General features: G+C 36.8%; 1 protein-coding gene across 1 annotated transcript in view; it reads left to right on the top strand.

Moving 5' to 3' along the window:
• Positions 1-17688, top strand: part of PDE320 (pigment defective 320) — a 43085-nt gene extending 25397 nt beyond the window's left edge. The window contains exons 4-5 of the mRNA XM_089982160.1: positions 16239-16573; positions 17395-17688. Of these exons, the coding sequence (XP_089838286.1) occupies positions 16239-16573; positions 17395-17592 (533 nt within the window). The 3' untranslated portion in view covers positions 17593-17688. The remainder of the gene's footprint in view (positions 1-16238; positions 16574-17394) is intronic.
• Positions 17689-20491: the final 2803 nt, after the last annotated feature.

The following is a 20491-nucleotide window of genomic DNA, read 5'->3' as shown; positions in this document are numbered from 1 at the left end:
TGCCTTGGTGAAGAAGTCAGCAAGTTGATATTCTGATGTCACATAGGGAAGATCAATAGTCTTCTTCAAATATTCTTCACGAACAAAATGGCAATCCATCTCTATATGCTTAGTTCTTTCATGAAATGTATGATTTCGAGCAATGTATATCGAACTCTTATTGTCACAGCACAATCTTGTAGGATTCTGAAGGTGAATCCCCATATCTGAAATCAGTTGTTTGAGCCACACGACTTCCATAGTAGTAGTTGCCATTGCTCTATATTCAGCTTCTGTAGATGATAATGACACCTTTTGTTGTTTCTTGCACCTCCATGAAATCAAAGATTCACCTAGAAATATACAAAAACCAGTTGTTGAGCGCCTATTATTTGGATCTCCTCCCCAATCAGCATCAGAATATGCAATAAGATCTAAGGAGGAAGAAGAGGACAAAAAGACTCCCTTATTTATAGTGCCTCTGATGTATTTAATAATTCTCATGACTGCACTCATATGAGCTGATGTTGGAGCATGTTGAAATTGACTGGCTATATGTACAACATGGGCTATGTCTGGTCTTGTAATACTTAAATACATAAGAGATCCCACTAGCTGTCTGAAGGGAGTTGGATTGTCCAAAGGAACTCCATCATCGGCTCGCATTTTCATTCCAACAATCTCTGGAGTATCAACAACTTTATCATCTGAAAGTCCTGACCTGTCAATAATATCTGAAGCAAACTTTGTTTGTGACAATATGTATCCTCGGTTAGAGTATGAAACTTCTATACCAAGAAAGTATGTTAGAAACCCAAGATCTGTCATTTCAAAAGAATTTTTCAAAAATTGTTTTACTTTCTTGATTCCCTCCTTGTCACTACCTGTAATTAACATATCATCAACATATAAAAGTAAAATTATAATACCAGCAGAAGAGTTCTTGATAAACAAAGCTGTATCAGTATAGCATGGTTTAAAACCATACCTTGTAATAACATTGTTAAAAGTATCAAACCAAGCTTTAGGTGCTTGTTTGAGGCCATATAATGCCTTTTTTAATTTAAGCACTTTACCTGAAGGAATTATTAATCCAGGTGGAATATCCATATATACTTCCTCATTGAGATTCCCATTTAAAAATGCATTTTTAACATCCATTTGAAATATATTCCAATTTTTAATAGCTGAAATAGCTACAAGCATTCGAACAATGGTCATCCTGGCAACAGGAGCAAAAGTTTCTTCGTAATCTACTCCGTATTCTTGAGAATATCCTTTGGCAACTAATCTGGCTTTATGCCTTTCCAAGGATCCATCACTTTTGGTTTTTACTTTAAAAACCCATCTACAACCTATTGTCTTTTTTCCTATAGGTAAATCCAGAATTTCCCAAGTATTAGCATCTTTAAGAGCTTCTAATTCTATGTGCATAGCTTTTATCCATTCAGGTAAATTTTTTGCTTCATTGTAACATGAGGGTTCAAAATATGAGTGAATAGCTATAAGACATGCTCTATGTTTAGGAGAGAATAAATCATAAGACACAAATTTATTTGGGATTCTTGAGGTTCGTTCTGATCTACGAATAGTGGTTTGTTCTGAAGGAATTTCTGATGCTTCATGATTACTTTGATTTACACCTTCATTGAATGCATTTCGATTTCTTCTAGTGTATACTATTGGTTCAACTATTGTTCTATTTTCAATAAGAGGTTCTACATAAATATTTTCATCATTAGACAATAGTTTGAACAAGAAAGAATAATCAGAGTTTATGTCTTCCGACATGTTTTCTTCAAATCCACTTTCATTTTCAACAAAATTAACATTCCTTGAAATGAGAAGTTTATCATTTTTGGTATCATAACATTTAAATCCTTTTTGTGTTTCTGAATAACCAATGAACGCACAGGAAATAGCTTTAGGAGATAGTTTATCTCCTTTATCATTCAAAACATAACATTTGTAACCAAAGATTCTCAGTCTTTGATAGTCAGGTTGATATTTGAATAATTTTTCAAAAGGAATTTCATTAGATAAAGTTTTGGAAGGCATCCTATTTATAAGATATACTGAGGTTAATGCAGCTTCAGCCCAAAGATTTTTTGGAACATTTTTAGCAATAAGAAGAGTTCTTGTAGTTTCCATAATATGTCTGTGTTTCCTTTCTGAAACTCCATTTTGTTGTGGGGTTCTAGGACATGATCTTTGATGTAAAATTCCTTCATTTTCTAAAAATTGTTTAAACTCATTTGACAAGTATTCTCCTCCAGAGTCAGTTCTGAGAATTTTGAGTTTACTTTCAAATTGATTTTTAATCATGTTATGGAATGTTTTGAAGGTTGCAAATACATCTGATTTATACTTAAGAAAGTAAATCCAACAATATCTAGTGAAGTCATCAATAAACACAACATAGTAGGATAATCCGCCTTTAGAGGCTACATGAGCAGGACCCCATACATCCGAATGAACTAATTCAAAAGGCATTGAGGAGTAAAAAGTTCTTTGACCATAAGGCAAGACTTTCATTTTACCAAGTAAACATTCTTTGCATTCAAAATTATCTTTACAAAGATTCTTGGTAATAGGTACAAAATTTAATTTTCTTATATTTGGATGCCCAAGTCTATGATGCCAAGTCCGTATGTCTTTTGTTTGGGCAGTGTTGCAAAATGATTCCTTTGGAATACAAAGGAAATCCATATAATAGAGATCTCCTTGCCTAGAACCTTCCCCAATCAATTTCCCGGACTGGCGATCCTGCACCCAACATTTACTTGATGAGAAAATGACATCACATCCATGATCCAAGATTTGAGAAACAGAAAGTAGATTAAGATGAAGTTTTGGTATAAGTCTTATTTTCGGAATATAAAAGTTGTTATGTTTTGACAAATCATTTTTAAAAATTCCAACACCCTCTATTTCCAAGGCAGTACCATCGGCAGTGGAAACAAATGATGCATTTGAATTAGGTTGACATTTGGATAGTATAGATCTGTGGGGTCATATGAAAAGAAGCTCCTGAATCAAGAAGCCAAGAGCACATACCAGGACTAGAAGAGGTTGCAATGGCCGCTCCTGAGGTAGATCCTTTAAGCAGTGGTTGTAATGCCTCCGTCAGTTGAGATAATGATTTGGTGAGGTCTTTGAGATTCAAAGTATCTTCATCTTGTTTTGATGGTGCAGCCGCAACACGCTTTTCTTGAGGCCTATATTTGTATCTAGGACATTGAGGCCTAATATGACCGGGCTCATTACAATTATGGCAAATGATTTTTGATTCTCCTCGATTCTTATTAAAATGAGGAGGTTTATATGGCTTGATATAGTGTCCTGGTTTTGATGCGGCAAGTGCGCAATACTCTTCTTGACCATTGCTAGAAGTAGCAAGCACACTAACATTTTTACTCATGTTTAGCCTAGTCTCTTCTCCACTAAGTTTAGTGAGAATCTCATGAATAGGAGGAGGTGATGAAGATGATAGCAAGGAGGCCCTTGTTTGTTCAAACTCGGGTCTCAAACCATAGAGAAAAGCGAAAAGTCTCTCTTCTTCAACTTGAACTCTCCGCATTTCTATACACTTTCCTTTCCATTTGGGTTCAAATTGGGCAAGTTGGGTCCAAATGGAAGATAACTCCATAAAATAATCTCTTATATTCTTATCTCCTTGTTTAATGTTTCTAACTTTTTCTTGGAGATAATACTTGTGAGCCATATCTTTTTCGGTAAACATACCTCTAAGATATTCCCATGCTTCATTTGCCTTTTTGTAACACAAAAGGTTTGAGGCAATTTTTGTCTCAACTCCACTAAGCATCCATGAAAGAATTTTGGCATTTTTCATTTCCCATTCATCTAATTTTTTGTAGTATTCTTCCATGGCTTTGTTTTTTTCTTCAAGACTAGTCTCAACGTCATTTTCACCTAATGTAATTTTGGGAGTGGGTTCAAGAATAGTACCTCTTACAAATCCCCACAAACCTTGACCCTTGATGAATGTCTCCAAGTGTCCCGCCCAAATGTTATAGTTGCTTCCTTCAAGTTTGAATGGCGGAATGAAGTTGGAGTTGCTTGTATTGTGCGGAAAAAATTCACCCATGATGAATCCAAAGAAAAAAAGGAACCACCAATCACGAAAGAAAGAAGACACGCTTTACGAGGCAGCTCACCAATGCACGGTTGATCATACACCAAGCTTTGATACCATGTAAAGAGTCTTTCACACAATCAAGTCTACAAACAACTTGACAAAACATACATTCACCCAATATGGTAAACCAAAATAGCATACAAAATGCTCCACAGCACAAACATAAGAATAGTGCATAAATGCACTTGAATCTGAATATGTGAGAGGTAAAACCCTCTACCTTTGTAATTAATTACAATGGGCAGCATGCCCTTATTTATAGAGAGGTTACATGAGAGGAGCTATTAAAATAGCTGTTGGGATAGCTGTTGGGCTACTCCCAACAGCTCTAATTAGAGCCGTTGGGAGTAGCCCAACAACTCTATTCAAACAGTCAACATTTTGACTGTTTGACAGAACCTGACAAAAAGGCTGTTGGCTGTTTTGACAGTCCAACAGCTCTAGTCAATTATGACTGTTTGACAAAAAGACAAAAAATAAGAAAGAAATAAAATTACAAAAATAAATAAATAAAAAAGTATTACAAGAATATAAGTATATACTTTAAATATATAGTTATATACATATATATATATACATATACATACTCTTGTATTACGAAAAGTATGTATATATATATATATATATATATATATATATATATATTCAAGTATATACATATATATGTCATTTTCTAACAGATGCAACATCAAACTAACTTCAAAATTCATGTGTTCATAATATGCACCTTCATGCTAACAAGATATTCAATTTTATGAGCATATATGACCAACAACATCCTTACCAAATTCGGGTATGCTCGGGTTACAAAAACATAACCATCGGGCTAACACTATGCTGCCCCGTATAGAGGACAACTCTAAAACACTATTGGCAGCATGTTTCTCATATATAAACATGCATCCAAATAGTGTTAGGCAGTAGGAAAATTCTTTTTTTTGAACACCAAACTGCGAGTCAAGTCATCGAGGTACATAGCAACAGCTATGAACCCCAACTATTGGCAGTCGGCTGGACTTAAAAAAAAAGCTAAACGCAGCCCAATAGTGGCAGCCGATTAGGCTTGGACAAAAACCATTCCAGCAAAAAAAGAGAAACACAAATCCATGTTGAGCCTTCTCCCCCTCTTCATCACCCTCATCTCACTCTCCTCTCTCACCCATGGAGCCAACTATGAGATAAGGAACCAATGCCTCTACACCCTTTGGGCTGCTGCCGTTCCCGACGGCCTCCAGCTCAACCCCAGCAAGCCTTGGACCATTGGTGTCATCCCCGACACCACTATGGTATGCATATGGGGCTGCACCGGTTGCAACTTCGATGGAAGCGGCCAGGGCAGCTGCCAAACAGGAGACTGTGGTGGACTGTTGTCTTGCTAAGCCTTTGGCTGGCCACCCAACACACTGGTTGAGTATGCACTCAGCTAAAAGGGTTGCAGTCATGCAAGAGAGCGTGAGAGAAGAGATGGAGAGAATCGAGATAGAGAGAGTGAGAGGAGAGCGTACCTGAACAAATTCATCGTTGGACGTCGGTGGAGGTCGCCAGATTTTCTGGAGGTTGTCGAAAGTCGGTGGCCGAAAACTCGAGAGAGAGAGAGAGAGGAGTCGGATGATAGGTGAAAAAAATAAAACCCTAAGCCTCTTTCGGTTTTGTGTTTTTCATGGGTTTTGTACAATGTCCATTTTGCCCCCTTATTAAGAAAATGTTTCCTTTATTTTTTGTTTTTCACGTGTTAATTTTTTTTTAAAAAAGGGAAACTCGTCATGTTTTATGTGTACCCCTTTAAAGGAGGATGCACTTCCTAAATTGAACATGCGCTTCTCCATGCATTTCGGAAGCGCTGCGTTTCGCACTTCCAAAGCACGCTTCCCCTAGTCCATAGTTATTTCCGGTAACTCTGGTTGTGGGATGTAAATGAGTTTATAAGATTAAGTCCGAGAAGATGGATCTATTGAAAGATACAAGGTGATGTTTGTAGCAAAGGGTTACAGTCATTAGTTTGGGATTGACTTTTTTGAAACACTTGCACTTGTTGCTCATATACCACTATAAGAACCCTACTTGCGGTTATTGCAATAAGTCAATAAAATGTGTGGCAGTTGTGCAAAATTTCTTGTTGGATGGAGATTTGGATGAGGAGGTGTACATAGAGTTGTCATGGGGGTATTCAGATTCACAAGGTAGAGCTTGTAGATTGAGGAGAGCTTTCTATGGACTCAAACAAACACCTCATGCTTGGTTTAAGAAGTTTAGCTTGGTTGTTAGATATCTTGGTTTTGAGCAAAGCTATTATGATCCAACCTTGTTTGTTTCATTTTCTTCTCAAAGTGTATATTGCTTCTATATGTTGATGATATGATCGTTACAGGTGATGATTTGCAGAAGGTGGTGTTAAAATGTATCTCCTCCTAAAATCGTTGATGTAAATATAAATATATATACTTATATACTTAGAGATACATATACATATAATATTTATATGTATATGTATCTCTATATATATAAGAATATATATTTATATATTATTTTCTTTTTGTTCACCCGATAAGGGTATTATTGTAAATTTCCTTTTTGCGCATATTCCAATAGGAATATGTTGTATATTTTCTTTTTATTTTTTTATTTTTATTTCTTTTCACCTTTTCACAAAAGGTGCATTGGGGATCCCCCAATAGAGTCGTTGGGGGGTCCTCAATGGTCACAAAAGTGACCGTTGGGGGCTCCCCAACGACTCCTTTGGGAGCCCCTTTGCACCCTCTTCTTCTTGTATAAATAGGGGTGATCCCCTCTTGTTTTTCCTAAGCTTGAGAGTCTCAAGCATTCGGTTCCTTCTATAAAATACATGCCATTGTGCATGTTTATTATTTTTACGCTTTTGCGTATTTGTTCAAGTGTTGTGAGAGTGCCTTCGTGCACATCTTTTCTATATTTTTTGTGCTCGTATGTGTATTGTCTTTTCATAGACAATTTTACAGGTGGATGATGTTAAAATATGATGTATATTTATATATATATATATATATGTGTGTGTGTCTATCTATATATAAATATATATATATATATATATATATATATATATATATCTATTTTTGTAAAACCCGATAGGGGTATTTCTGTCATTTCACCTGTACACGCATATCTTTAATATGCTTTCTTTTTTCTTTCTTTTTCCTTTTAGTCTTTTTCTTTTTTGTTTTTTAATTTCTTTTTTTATTCATTGGAGAGGGGTCCACATAGAGTCGTTGGACCCCTCCAACGGTCATAAATATGACCGTTGGAGGGGCTCCAACGACTCTATGGGAGCCCCTCCTTGGGTCCCTTGCTGTGTATAAATAAGGGGCACAGCCCCATGTATTTGTCAAGCTTCTAGTGAAGCATTCAATGAAGTGAAATATATTTTTTTATCTCTTTTTGTGCTTAACCACTTTTGTGGTTTATTTTGCCCTTTAGTGGCCTCTTGTGTATGTGCGTGCTTCCGTGCTTTCACTTGGAGACGTTGCTCTTTTCATTTGGCACTTCATTACATGGTATCAGAGCCTTGGTTAAGAAGGCTTCATCGGATTCTCCCTTGACAAGTAATACCTCTTCTTTCTCTTGTCTTATAATTTTTCTCTTCTAATGGCCAACAAAGATGCAAAGATCGATCTCTCATTCAAGTTGGATGGGACCAATTATCGCATGTGGGCGGCCGCTATGGAGAATAATCTCAAAGGTAAAAAGCTTTGGGGTTATGTATGTGGAACCATTCCGGAACCACAACTAAAGTTAACTAAATTTGAAGGAGGTGAAGAAAAAGCTTTGAATGAAGAAGAAAAGGAAAAGGCTATTCTTGATTACTCTTCTAAAATGGAAGATTGGGAAAGTGAACATGCTAAAATCTTAGCATGGTTCATGAATAATGTCGAATTGAAGATTTGTGCAAATCTTGCAAAATTCAAAAAGGCTAATGAAGCATGGTTTTTCATGAAAGGTATGTACACTCAAAGGGACCTTGCTAGACATTTCTTTTTACAAGAAAAGGTAAGAGCTACCAAGCAAGGTGATATGAGCATTAGGGACTACTATAGTGCCCTATCCTCTTTATGGGATGAACTTGTTCTTCTCGAACCGCAATGGGAAGGGAGTGCTATTGCTATGAGACGAGCAAATGGAAAAAGAGAGGTTCTTTCAATTTATTCATGGGCTTCGTCCCGAATTTGAACAACTTAGAGGATCTCTACTTCATAGGGCTTCTACTCCTCTAAGCGATATTTTGGCCGATTTATGTCAAGAAGAAACCCGCTTAGCCTTGAAAAGAGATGTTGATGAAGTGCATGCCGTGTCTAGATCCGGCAACAATGTAAGACCATATAAACCACCACATTTTTGGAAGAATAATGGTGGTGGAGGAAGAAAAATCATTTGTCATAATTGTAATGAACCGGGTCATATTCGTCCCGATTGCCCTAAATTCAAGAAGAAGGTGGCTTCCGTGGGAGAAACTCCTCCAATCATCAATGAAGATTCTAAGAAGGATGGTGACATAAAGGATTCCATCGCTCATCTAACCGAAACTCTTCAACAATTTATGAAGATGAACGCCTCTACATCATCATCCTCACCTTCCACTTCCGGTGCCGCCATCTCTTCTTTCCCAGGTATGACTTCTTGGATTCTTGATTCGGGTGCCTCTTTCCATATGACTCCAAATGCATCGCTTTTATCAAAACCAAGTCTCAATAAATTTAAATCATATGTATCCACCGCCGATGGAACATTTGGAAACCTAGAGAAAATTTATGACCAAAACAAAGAATTTTTTGTTCCCAAAATCCGGATCATCCCAAAACTTAATTTAAATCTTTTTTTCGTCTCTCAAATTACCGATTTTGAATGTAATGTCTCGTTTTCACCAACCCATTGCTATGTGCAGGATCTCCGGTCTGGGAAGCGGATTGGGCAAGGCCATAGAAGAGGGGACCTTTACTATATGGATTTTTTGTCTTTGCCATCCAAATCATTTTGTAATCATGTTCAATCCAAAGATATTGAGACTTGGCATAAGAGACTCGGACACCCTAGTATTTCCAAATTGTACCTTTTTCCATTTTTGGAAAAATTTTGTAATACAAATACATTTACATGCAATGATTGTATTCTTGGGAAAATTCACTCTCTTCCATATTCTCATAGCAATTTTGTGTCAAAAAGGCCTTTTGAACTTGTGCATTCCGATGTATGGGGACCGGCACCCGTTATGTCCAAAGGAGGCTTCTCTTACTATGTTTCTTTTATTGATGATTTTTCTAGATACACATGGATTTATATTATCAAAAATAAATCCGATGTCTTCACTAATTTTAAAGAGTTTCACGCTCTTGTTCAAAATCAATTCCATCACAATATAGCCATTTTTAGATCCGACTCAGGAGGAGAATACATGTCTAAAGATTTTCAAAATTATTTTAAAACAAATGGAATTTTACACCAACGATCTTGTCCTAAAACTCCGCAACAAAATGGTCTTGCGGAAAGGAAACATAGGCATTTAATCGAAACCACAAGAACTCTTCTTGTGTCTAAAAATGTTCCTAAAAATTTTTGGGCCGAAGCTCTTCTTACCGCAACATATCTTGTGAATCGTATGCCCTCTTCTTCTTTGAAAAATGTTTCGCCCTTTGAAAAATTATTTAAAATTACTCCCGATTTTAATAGACTAAGAATCTTTGGATGCAAATGTTTTGTGCTTAGTCAAGGACAAGATAAGTTGTCACCTAAAGCTATTGAATGTGTGTTCATTGGCTATGGTGAGAATCAAAAAGGCTATAGATGCTATGATATTCGAAACAATAAATTATATGTGTCAAGAAATGTAAACTTTATTGAAGAACAAAATGGTTTTGATATCCACACATATAATGAAGACATCGATTATTCTTTTCTATTTGACTTAGCTCCTAGAATTGAGTCTCCTAAGGATATTACTTGTGATAGAATTTCACATTATAATGCTATACCACAACATGATAATATTTCCCAAAATGAAAATCTTAATGATACAAATGTTTATACCCGGCGGATAGGAAATGAACATCAACCTGCTATTGACAGATACTCTCAAGACTTCTCTTTAGAAGAATGTACTGACAACAATCTACCTAGGAGATCTTCTCGTACTAGTAGGCCACCACAAAAATTTGTGTCCTATGAATCCTTTTCTCCGAATTATAGGGCCTGTCTCATGTTAATACATTCGTATCACGAACCTACCTCATTCAAGGAAGCTATAGATCACTCACATTGGGTTGAAGCTATGAAAATCGAATTAGAGGCTCTTAACAAGGCCCAAACCTGGAGCATTATTCCTCAACCTTTAGGAAAAAAAACAATTGGGTGTAGATGGGTATATAAAGTCAAAACCAAATGTGATGGGTCTCTTGAGAGATACAAAGCGCGTCTGGTTGCAAAAGGCTACGCCCAAGAATATGGGATTGATTATGAAGAAACCTTTGCTCCTGTGGCCAGAATGACTAGTGTACGAACCTTAATTGCATTAACATCCATCAAACAATGGCCTATATACCAACTTGATGTTAAAAATACATTCTTAAATGGAACTTTATGTGAAGAAGTTCTTATGGATCCTCCGCCGGGTCTTGAAATTGGGAAAGGTAATATTCTAAAATTAAACAAAGCTCTTTATGGGTTAAAACAAGCACCAAAAGCTTGGTATGATCTTTTTAGCAAAGTAGTTCTTGATAATGGCTTCTCCTCATGTTACACTGATACTGCTTTGTTTGTTAAATCTTCTAATGAGTATATAACAATTCTGTTATTATATGTTGATGATATGATTATCACAGGTAATGATAAGAAAGGTATTGATCTTATTAAGAATATTCTTAAGAAAAATTTTGATATGTCTGACCTGGGTTTTCTAAGGTATTTCTTAGGAATTGAAGTTGCATACTCCCCCAAGGGGTATGTCCTATCTCAAATGAAGCTTGCCTCTGACATTATTGCTAGGTCTGGGCTGACTGATGACAAAAGGGTGGAGACTCCAGAAGTGATTAATGCCAAGATGAGAGCCAATGATGGCACTCCTTTAGCAGATCCCACGCCTTATCGTCAATTGGTTGGATCCTTAACATATTTATCTATCACCAGGCCTGACATTTCTCATGCAGTTCATAGTGCAAGCCAATTTCAAACTGCCCCTACCACTACTCACATGGCAGCAGTTATGAGAATTATCAGATATCTAAAAAATTTCATAACTAAGGGAGTGTTCTTATCCTCTTCTTCACCTCTTACTTTACTTGCGTATACTGACTCTGATTGGGGGGGGTAACCCCGATGATCGTATTTCTACCACAGGTTATTGTGTGTTCCTTGGGGAATCGCTTATCTCCTGGAGGTGTAAGAAGCAGCGTAAAATTTCTCTCTCGTCTACCGAAGCAGAATATCGTGCGATGGCCACTACCACAACTGAGATTATATGGTTAAGAAGTCTGCTTAAAGATATGAGTGTCTCACTCTCAACTCCTTCAAAGCTGTGTTGTGACAACAAGAGCTCCATTTATATTGCTAGCAATCACACTTTTCATGAACGGACAAAGCATATTGAGATGGACTGACATTATGTTCGAGATGAGTTTTTACGAGGCACCATTCAACTCCCATATGTTTCTACCGAATATCAGTTGGCGGACTTCTTCACCAAAGCTTTGCTTTCGCCTCGCTTCTACTTCCTCAGCAAACTCTCGGTGATTTCACCATGCGTTTGAGGGGGGTGTTAAAATATGATGTATATTTATATATATATATATATATATATAGATTACAACACATACACATATATTATATATATATATATGTCTATGTGTCTATCTATATATATATATATCTATTTTTGTAAAACCCGATAGGGGTATTTCTGTCATTTCACCTGTACACGCATATCTTTGATATGCTTTCTTTTTTCTTTCTTTTTCCTTTTAGTCTTTTTCTTTTTTGTTTTTTAATTTCTTTTTTTATTCATTGGAGAGGGGTCCACATAGAGTCGTTGGACCCCTCCAACGGTCATAAATATGACCGTTGGAGGGGCTCCAACGACTCTATGGGAGCCCCTCCTTGGGTCCCTTGCTGTGTATAAATAAGGGGCACAGCCCCATGTATTTGTCAAGCTTCTAGTGAAGCATTCAATGAAGTGAAATATATTTTTTTATCTCTTTTTGTGCTTAACCACTTTTGTTGTTTATTTTGCCCTTTAGTGGCCTCTTGTGTATGTGCGTGCTTCCGTGCTTTCACTTGGAGACGTTGCTCTTTTCATTTGGCACTTCATTACAGATGATACCAAGAAGAGGTTGACTAGCATTTTTTAAATGAATGACCTAGGATATCTGAAATATTTCCTTGGTTTGGAAGTTGCATATTCAAAGAGAGAACTTTACTTGTCTCAGCATAAGTATTCAACTGATCTTGTAAAGGCGAGACTAGTAGATGATTGTAAAAATGTTAGTTCTCCTATAGAAACAAATGTAAAATTGAGGGCTTCAGATGCATTTGAGCTAAAGGATCCAGTTGTGTACATGAAGCTAGTTAAGAGTTTGATATACTTGATCATATCCAGGTCAAATATCACTTATGCAACTCATGTGGTTAGCCAATTCATGAGTTCTTCTAGGTCAGGACACCTTGCAGTTCTACTCTAGATCAGAGTTACCAGAAGCTTCTTAGATAGGTGGGAAGCTCGCTTCCCGAAAACTCGCTTCGGAAGCGCGATACTCCTCGCTTCCGAAACTTGATGAGAACCTCGATTCTCCCACGCTTCTCCTATGCTTTCCACACACTTCATTTATTTATCTTATATGTTCTCTTACTCAACTTTTTTTGTTTTTTTATGTATTTTCTCTCACTCTTCTCACTTACTTCCACGTGCTTTCTCTAAATTGGTAATCATCATTTTTAGATTTTGTTAAAAATTTAATTCTTACACTAAAAAATCATGAAGTTTAATATTAGTCACTTTTATTTTAGTTTTTATTTGTGTTTCATTATGATTCACATTCAATTATTATATTTCTTTTTTTTATTTATCGCTTCCCGCTTCCTATACATTTTAAAATGCATCGCTTCTCACTTCCGCTTCCCATATCGTTTCTCGCTTCCGCTTCCTAATCTGGCAACCTTGCTCTAGATCATTAGATATATAAGAGACACTATGCATTTTGGGATGTTCTTCTGTTTGTCCTCCTCTACAAATCTTAGAACCTTATGTGATGCAAATTTTAGAGGGTTTGCTCGAGATCATCTCTCTACTATAGGATTTTGCATTTTTCTTGAAATCTCTTTAATTTAATGAAAAAGTAAAAAGCGGCAAAGAGTTGCTTCATCTACAACTGAGGAAGTGTACAAAGCCATAGCACAGGTTATAATTGAGATTATCTGGATCATATGGCTGCCGGGGGAATTAGGGTTCCCATTTGTGGTTGGACCTCCTTGTATTATAACAATATGAGTCATTCATATCGCAAAGAATCTAGAGTTTCATGAAAGGACTAAGCATATTGAGATAAATTGTCACCTTACAAGGAGAGCCTATGAAGATGGAGTCATTTATCTTGAGCACGTGAGCTCTAAGGATCAAATTACTGATGTGTTTACTAAGAGTCTTGTTCCTTTGCATTTTAGCTCTTTCATTTTCAAACTTGGGATGATTCCTCTTTCATCATCTCAGGTTTAAATGGGAGTGTTAAGATTGATGTAATATATATCACTATTTTGTGTGCTATATGGGTAGTTTTATATTTTGGCATAGTTAGGAGTAAAGTTGATTGTTTTTGTCTTCTAGTGAGGTAGAGGGAAAGTCTCCCCTATATTGTTGTATGTCTCTCATTTTTAACGTGTAACGAATTTTCCTTTTATTCTTCCTCTCAACTTCTCTCTTCTAGAGTTCATCTTTTTGCTTTGATATGTGCCACCACAGAATGCTGGCTGCTGGCTGGGCAATGATATCACTGCCTGCTATGTACCATGCTACCATTGCACATCACCACACTACTCAACTGATGCCACATGTTACAATTCAACATCACATTTTCCACTCAGTGACGTTCATCTAGCCCGCTCTCACATTCTACCTTTCCACACACGGTCATGCACAATTTATCCGATTTTACATGCACACATCAAATTTTTTGATATGTAAGATGCACTCCATGCTGCACATACATTCAGTTGCGCCAAACAGAAAGCTTGTGACAATTATGGTGACCCTAAAAATTCTTTGATATTATTGCAAATTTTAGAGAAGTTTCTTTTAATTATCTTTTGTGGGGTGTTGATTCATAGTATGTTTGAGCTTAGAAAATCTAGCAATATCTCACTCTCTGTCTGGTTAGAAGCTCAAGCATGACCATTTGAATTCTAGATATCATGCCTTTTGTTGGGTTCTTTTCATTGGAGATGTTTGAGATCACCAAGTTCCTATGTTTGAAACCTGTCTAAAGATTTTGACAGCATAAATATGTTCAAGTAGGCTGCTTGTTAATATATTCCTTGGATAAGCTTATGAACCATGCCTTTTATCAGTTCTTGTATGTCCTTTTGAAGTTTGCATGCTCCTTTATTGTGCAGTATATGCTTTTTCCTGTTGTCCCTTTGTAGAGAACATTTTTAGCATCTTTGTCTGACGTACCCTGTGCTGTACAGTATTGCAGGTCTCATTGTTGTTAAGTCACTTTTCTCGTTTGTATGCTTGAGGAACGATATGCTTTTTGCATTCAATGGTTATGCTAGTTGTGTACCTGATTTTAGAAACTCATTTCAAGCCAACCGTGTTCTTAATTGATAGAAAAGTCAACCAACAATCCTGTAATGAAATATGCGGAAAAACAATAATACAAAAGCACTAAGGCACTACACAAGCACAAAGTGCATATACAAGACTTCAAAGAGTCAAATCAATAAAACATAAAAAATATAATCTTTATTGAGTAGAATGCTTTAAAAGAATGTTAACAAGAATGGAGACAAATTGTCCCTATTTATACACATGGAGAACAAAGGCAAGAAGCCTTGGGAGCTCCCATAGAGTCGTTGGGAGCACTCCCAACGACTCTATGGTTAAAGACCATAGAGCCCCTCAAAAACAAGGCAATTACAAAAAATATAAAAAACAAAAATAAATACTAAACTGTCCCTATAGGACAGACCTAGATACAAAAAGAAAAAGACTAAAAATGCCCCTGATGGACATTACTAATTACAACAAAATTATATATATATATTTTAACATCTGCCACATTGGACGTGAAGAATTGAGCCCAAATATTAAGGCCTTAACCCACTTATTAACTTTTAACTGCTACAGCAAAAGCTTTAGACTCTTCAACCTTTTGAGTTTTTGTAAGAAAAATCTTGTTGAGAAGGAACTTATCATACAAAAGCACTCATTATGGTATCCAATGAGTCGGCATCTGTGACAGTATTAGTAGACTCTTGTGGATGAAGAAAAATCAAATTTGAATGGCTTCATATGGTTCTGAAGAATGTGATACAGATCCATCTAGAATGTGTCAAGGCTGTATTTATCAGATTGTTGGTGTAAAGCGATCTTGAGTCGTAACACAAACGTATCTTAGAGTTTGTGGGAACTGGAGAATCTTGAAGCTCTAATGCCATGTGAAAGGTATCTGTCATATCTGATTGTTGCTACCTGTTCTTCTGGGTGATTCTATTTTTTCTTGTATTGCCCCCTAGAGGATGCAACTATGTTAAGGGAAAGTTGTATCCCATGTCATTCCCTTGCTGACCTTGTCCCTTGAAAATTAGAATAAAAACGTTATGATTACCCTTCAATAAAATTGTTTTTCCTGTTATTTAGTAAATTACCATATCAGCTTCACAAGGTATTTAGTAGGTACAGGTCCCTAGAAATATTACACCTTTGCAGAAAATTTGTTGTTCAATTCCCTTCCCATTAATCATCATTTAACTTTGGTTCCTCTTATGCAAGGAACAATGTGAGCGGCTTCTTGCTTTAGATACTTTTCTGCCCTTCATAATCAATTGACAATAAGAAGGATTTAATATCATAATTTCTTTGTGCCTCGTACAGGTAGTGTTATCAGTGCATCTTTTGGTGGCAGCTCTACAATAGAACTTGCAAATGAAATGCGGACATCTGGAGACTTTGGTTTGCTTGCTGAATGGAGGAACTCTCTTTTATCAGCTGACACATTTGCATCACTTTCCTGTACAGGTCAGTATGGAAATTTTCAGAAGCTATTCATGGACCTTACCCGACTCGGTGCTCGTCTGGAAATCTCTTCTGGTGCATCATTTCTCAGAGGTGTTACTCATCTACTACATGACGTTTACAAGAAGAAACAAGTAGATCTGGGAGCAATTTGTGCTGTCTCCCCTCATATTACATTTTCATTTCAACAGCAGGTGTGCAATTTTTCTCTCTTTACTATGTTACTGTGCGAAGGTCTTCAGGAATTTATTTTTACCCTCAAGAAAATACAGAAAATGTAGAAGTAATCCTCTGGAATTTTTATTTGGTCAGATGGGTTTTTGTCAGCCTTAACTTTGTCACCAGGTAAGGCTGCAAGCAAGCCAGGTGAAGCTTGAGCCTTAGCATTGTGCCAAGCTTGAATGTGAAAGTTCAAGCTCAACTTAGTTGAGCTTAGCTAAGTTCGAGCCGAGTCAACTCCATGAACAATAAAAATTTTATTTGTTTCAACTGTGATTATCACTGAGAGCACAGGATTTGAAGCTGTCACCTGTCCAAGATTCTAAACGCTACAAAATATACATATCGAGCTTTTAATATTTTTGTAGAGTTTTTAATGAGCTTATCATGCTCTTAGTGAGCTTAAGATCAGGCTTGAGCTTGGTTAGTATAGCTAAATGAACCTTTAGTTAAGGTTTAGCTTGCTTTGTTTATTAAATAAACAAGCTTGAGCGAATCTTTTAGCTGCCTGAGCCTCTTGCCAGAAGCCTAGCTTATTTCCTTTCCCTGCCACCATCCACCTAAAGTTCTGGTCCCGAAATGTTGCCCATCTGAGCCAGGTGTAGGAGTATTATTTTGTTCTGTAATTAGTCTTTCTTAAAACATTAGAAAGCATTTCTCACTTTCTGTTATATGCCAGACGGGCTATGTATGATCCATTCGAGGAGGCATGTTTTTGAACAATAATTCATAAGAGATTTGTACTGTTTGAGTTCCTTTTAATTGTTGGTTTGGACTTGCTGTTGATCTTTTGCAGATTGTGGGCCCTATCAGTTTCCGAGTTGATTCCACAGTCATGTTAGATTCTAGGAATGGTGCATGTGTGCCTCGTGTAGATGAGTCGATTTATGCATTTGAGTATGCCTTGCAAGTTCTTGGTTCAGCTAAAGCTGTTGCCTGGTATTCAACAAAACAGCAAGAAGCCATGGTTGAGTTAAGGTTCTTTGAGCATTAGGTAGTTTCTTTGGATTTTGTATTGTCATTGTGCTAAATGTTCAGTGGAATCAATTTTATCCTGTAAGGAAAATAAAAGAAAATCATCTTGTGTTGACATGATCGTTGATGTTGAATAGGGTGCATTTGGATCCAGGGTGTTGGGTAAGATGGCAGACAATAGCAGCGTGGTGAACTAGAAAGGAAATATGTTTTCCTGTGTGCTTGGGACTTTAGCCAGATTGCCATAGTGCCTCGTTGAGCACTGAAAACTGCACTTGACAGGCAAGAAGTCTCCGTTGAAATGCATGACTGTTTAGGATGTGCGGGGATAGACTTGTCCCTGCCCAGATGTTGTCCCATGTTCGATACACTGCAATGCAGCTGTTTTGGACAGCACAAATGGCATCCCAGGCAGCGTGTCAGCTTGGGACGCAGGGGGTGTGGCTGGTGAGTACCAGACAAACACCGCTTGTTCTGCCCAAGCGGAGTTTGTCCAGTGTATCAAACACTGCCTTGGAGTGCATGGGTTTTAAGTGGTAAGTTTGGTAGTCCACAATTTCCTTGAGAATTCTACCCAGGAAATACCGTGTTTTGCAGAAGCTTCTATCTTGGTAAGCTGGCTTCTTGGCAAGCCGATTTGAAAACTTGAAGGTTCACTCTTCTGGAATGCGGTCCCTTTATTATAAGCACACTTGGAAGATCATTAGATTTTCAACATAAGAAATGAATTTTACTAAAAAAATAACTTATTTAAATAATTAACAAATTGTGATTCTTATAATGCTTGACTTATTTTTTAATTAAATTGAATAATAAATCTTAAATGACTATGTTTTCTATAATTCCTTAAATTTTATACAATTCTAATAAAACTTCTTAAATGATTCTTATTAACTTCTCGTTTCTCACTTCACATGTACAAATAAACCCCCGTTTCTCTATATTGGCTTCCTGCATGCTTTTCAATTCCTTTTTGCAACCTTATATATAGTGTTAATAGACTTTATCATTTTCTTTGTTTTTGAGACATCGAATCTGCTTTGAAGTTTCCCACAATAAAGAAAAAAAAAAAGAATCTGCTTTGAAGTCTATCGTGCTAGAGAGAAAAGAAAAAGGAACGAACATGAGCAAAGAAGAGAAGAAAAAAGAATCAAAAGTGTTGCTCTTGACAAACAATTGACTGACCTAGAAAATTCAGACGTTTTTTTTTTGTCAATTGGCGTCTTGTTTTCAATGACGTCACGGGCTTAGAAGCTAAAGGCCCCCGCGATATAGCTTTGGGTAGTCACAAACACTGAAAGCAGGATGGATGGTTGTACTTGTACATTGTGGAAAATAAATGTTTCAAAACCTTCGAGCCGTTTGATTGTATGGGGACATAAGTGTACAATGTGTACCATTATGCAATACATTGGCATTCTGGCTTTAGAATTTTCTTTGTTAGCGTACCGCTCTCAGTCCAACGTGACAGTTGGATTGTTCCAGCACACTATCGTAGTCATGGGATCTTCTGTCATGGTAAAGAAGATTTAAATGAAATTCTTGTAAAAAAAAAAAACTCATCGAGAAAGATTTAAATGAAAATAGTTGGGTAATTTATATATAGGCACATAACTCATGACAAATTTACATCTAGCTTCCTCGATTTTCAAATATTTAAGATAAACGAAGAAATTGTTTAGATGGTTGCCTGAGTTACTATTTTATATCACCTAATTCTAATTAACTCTTTGAAATAAGACTTTAACGTTTTCCTTGAATGTCACTTTTGTAGCTTCTTTTTGTAAAGTAATTTCCAACAATAAAGGTAACATAGGCTGTTAAACGTGGTGATTTTTTTTTAACCATAGTTAATTTAACGCCAATTTAATAGAAGGGCCAGTATGTCCTAGTAGTAGAAAAGTCAGGTTTTTTTTTTTTAGCATACCAATAAGGTAGGTAGGTCTGGACAACCGGCTGGGCGGCTTGTGGCTCGACCTGAACGGTTCGGGCATGGGCCTAATTTTTTAAATAAAGCCCAACCCGACAAAATATCGGGTCAGGCCGGGGAAGCCCGCAGACTAACGGGCTGGCCCATGAGCTTCTTTTATATATATGTGGTAATGATAGGGTGCTCCCTGAGTATCTACTCCCACCTAATAGAAGTTTTAGACTGTCAAATTTATTAAACTTTTTTAGTTGATCCGACCCTTATAAATATAATCTGTAAGCATTATTTGTTAGAAAAACAAGTTTTGGATCATGTGATTCTCTGAGTGGGTCTCATTTGTATAGTACCATAAAAGCAATCAAATATAACAAAATTTTGGCACGGAACCTCTAAAGTAAACTTGGTTGACACGTAATTCAAAGGTGAGATTTAGAAAATGACATTTTGAAAATATCATGAGATTTGAAAAAGTAAATCAATGCAATGTAATGAGATTTGAAAAGTAAATCTCTTTTGAACAATATTTTACTACAACTTACCCTGCCAACATAAATTTAAGAGAGAAAGACAGTCACATGCAATAAAAAAGCCCCAAGAATATATTAAAAAAGTGAAACATAGCCTGAGTGCCCTATGCTTCAAGTTAATGTTGGGTCAGCGGCTTTTAAGTCCATGAACTGTCTTGAGGCTTCAGTTGAATTTGGACAGGTTACCACGTGATCCTGAACCCCGATATTGTAATTAATGAAGCAGTTGTACCACTCCCCCTACCGACCACGCGACAAGTACTGCTGCTTGCAGTGGTTGTCCTTACTCACGGACAAGATGCACGAGGCCGCTAGATTCGTGTTTAGTGGTATGTCAAAAACATCGTTCGGTGCAGGAAGATAGGCCGAAAATATTGACTGATAGGGTGCGTCAATAGGTAGCCAAATCCTGTAAGATCAGAGTTTGGTGATAAATAAGGAGGCTGATTGGACAGAATGAA

The sequence above is a fragment of the Nuphar pumila genome, chromosome 12 (genome assembly GCF_984573655.1).
Source record: "Nuphar pumila chromosome 12, dmNupPumi1.hap1.1, whole genome shotgun sequence".
Taxonomy (NCBI): Eukaryota; Viridiplantae; Streptophyta; class Magnoliopsida; order Nymphaeales; family Nymphaeaceae; genus Nuphar; species Nuphar pumila.
This window is presented reverse-complemented; position numbering and strand designations above follow the sequence as displayed.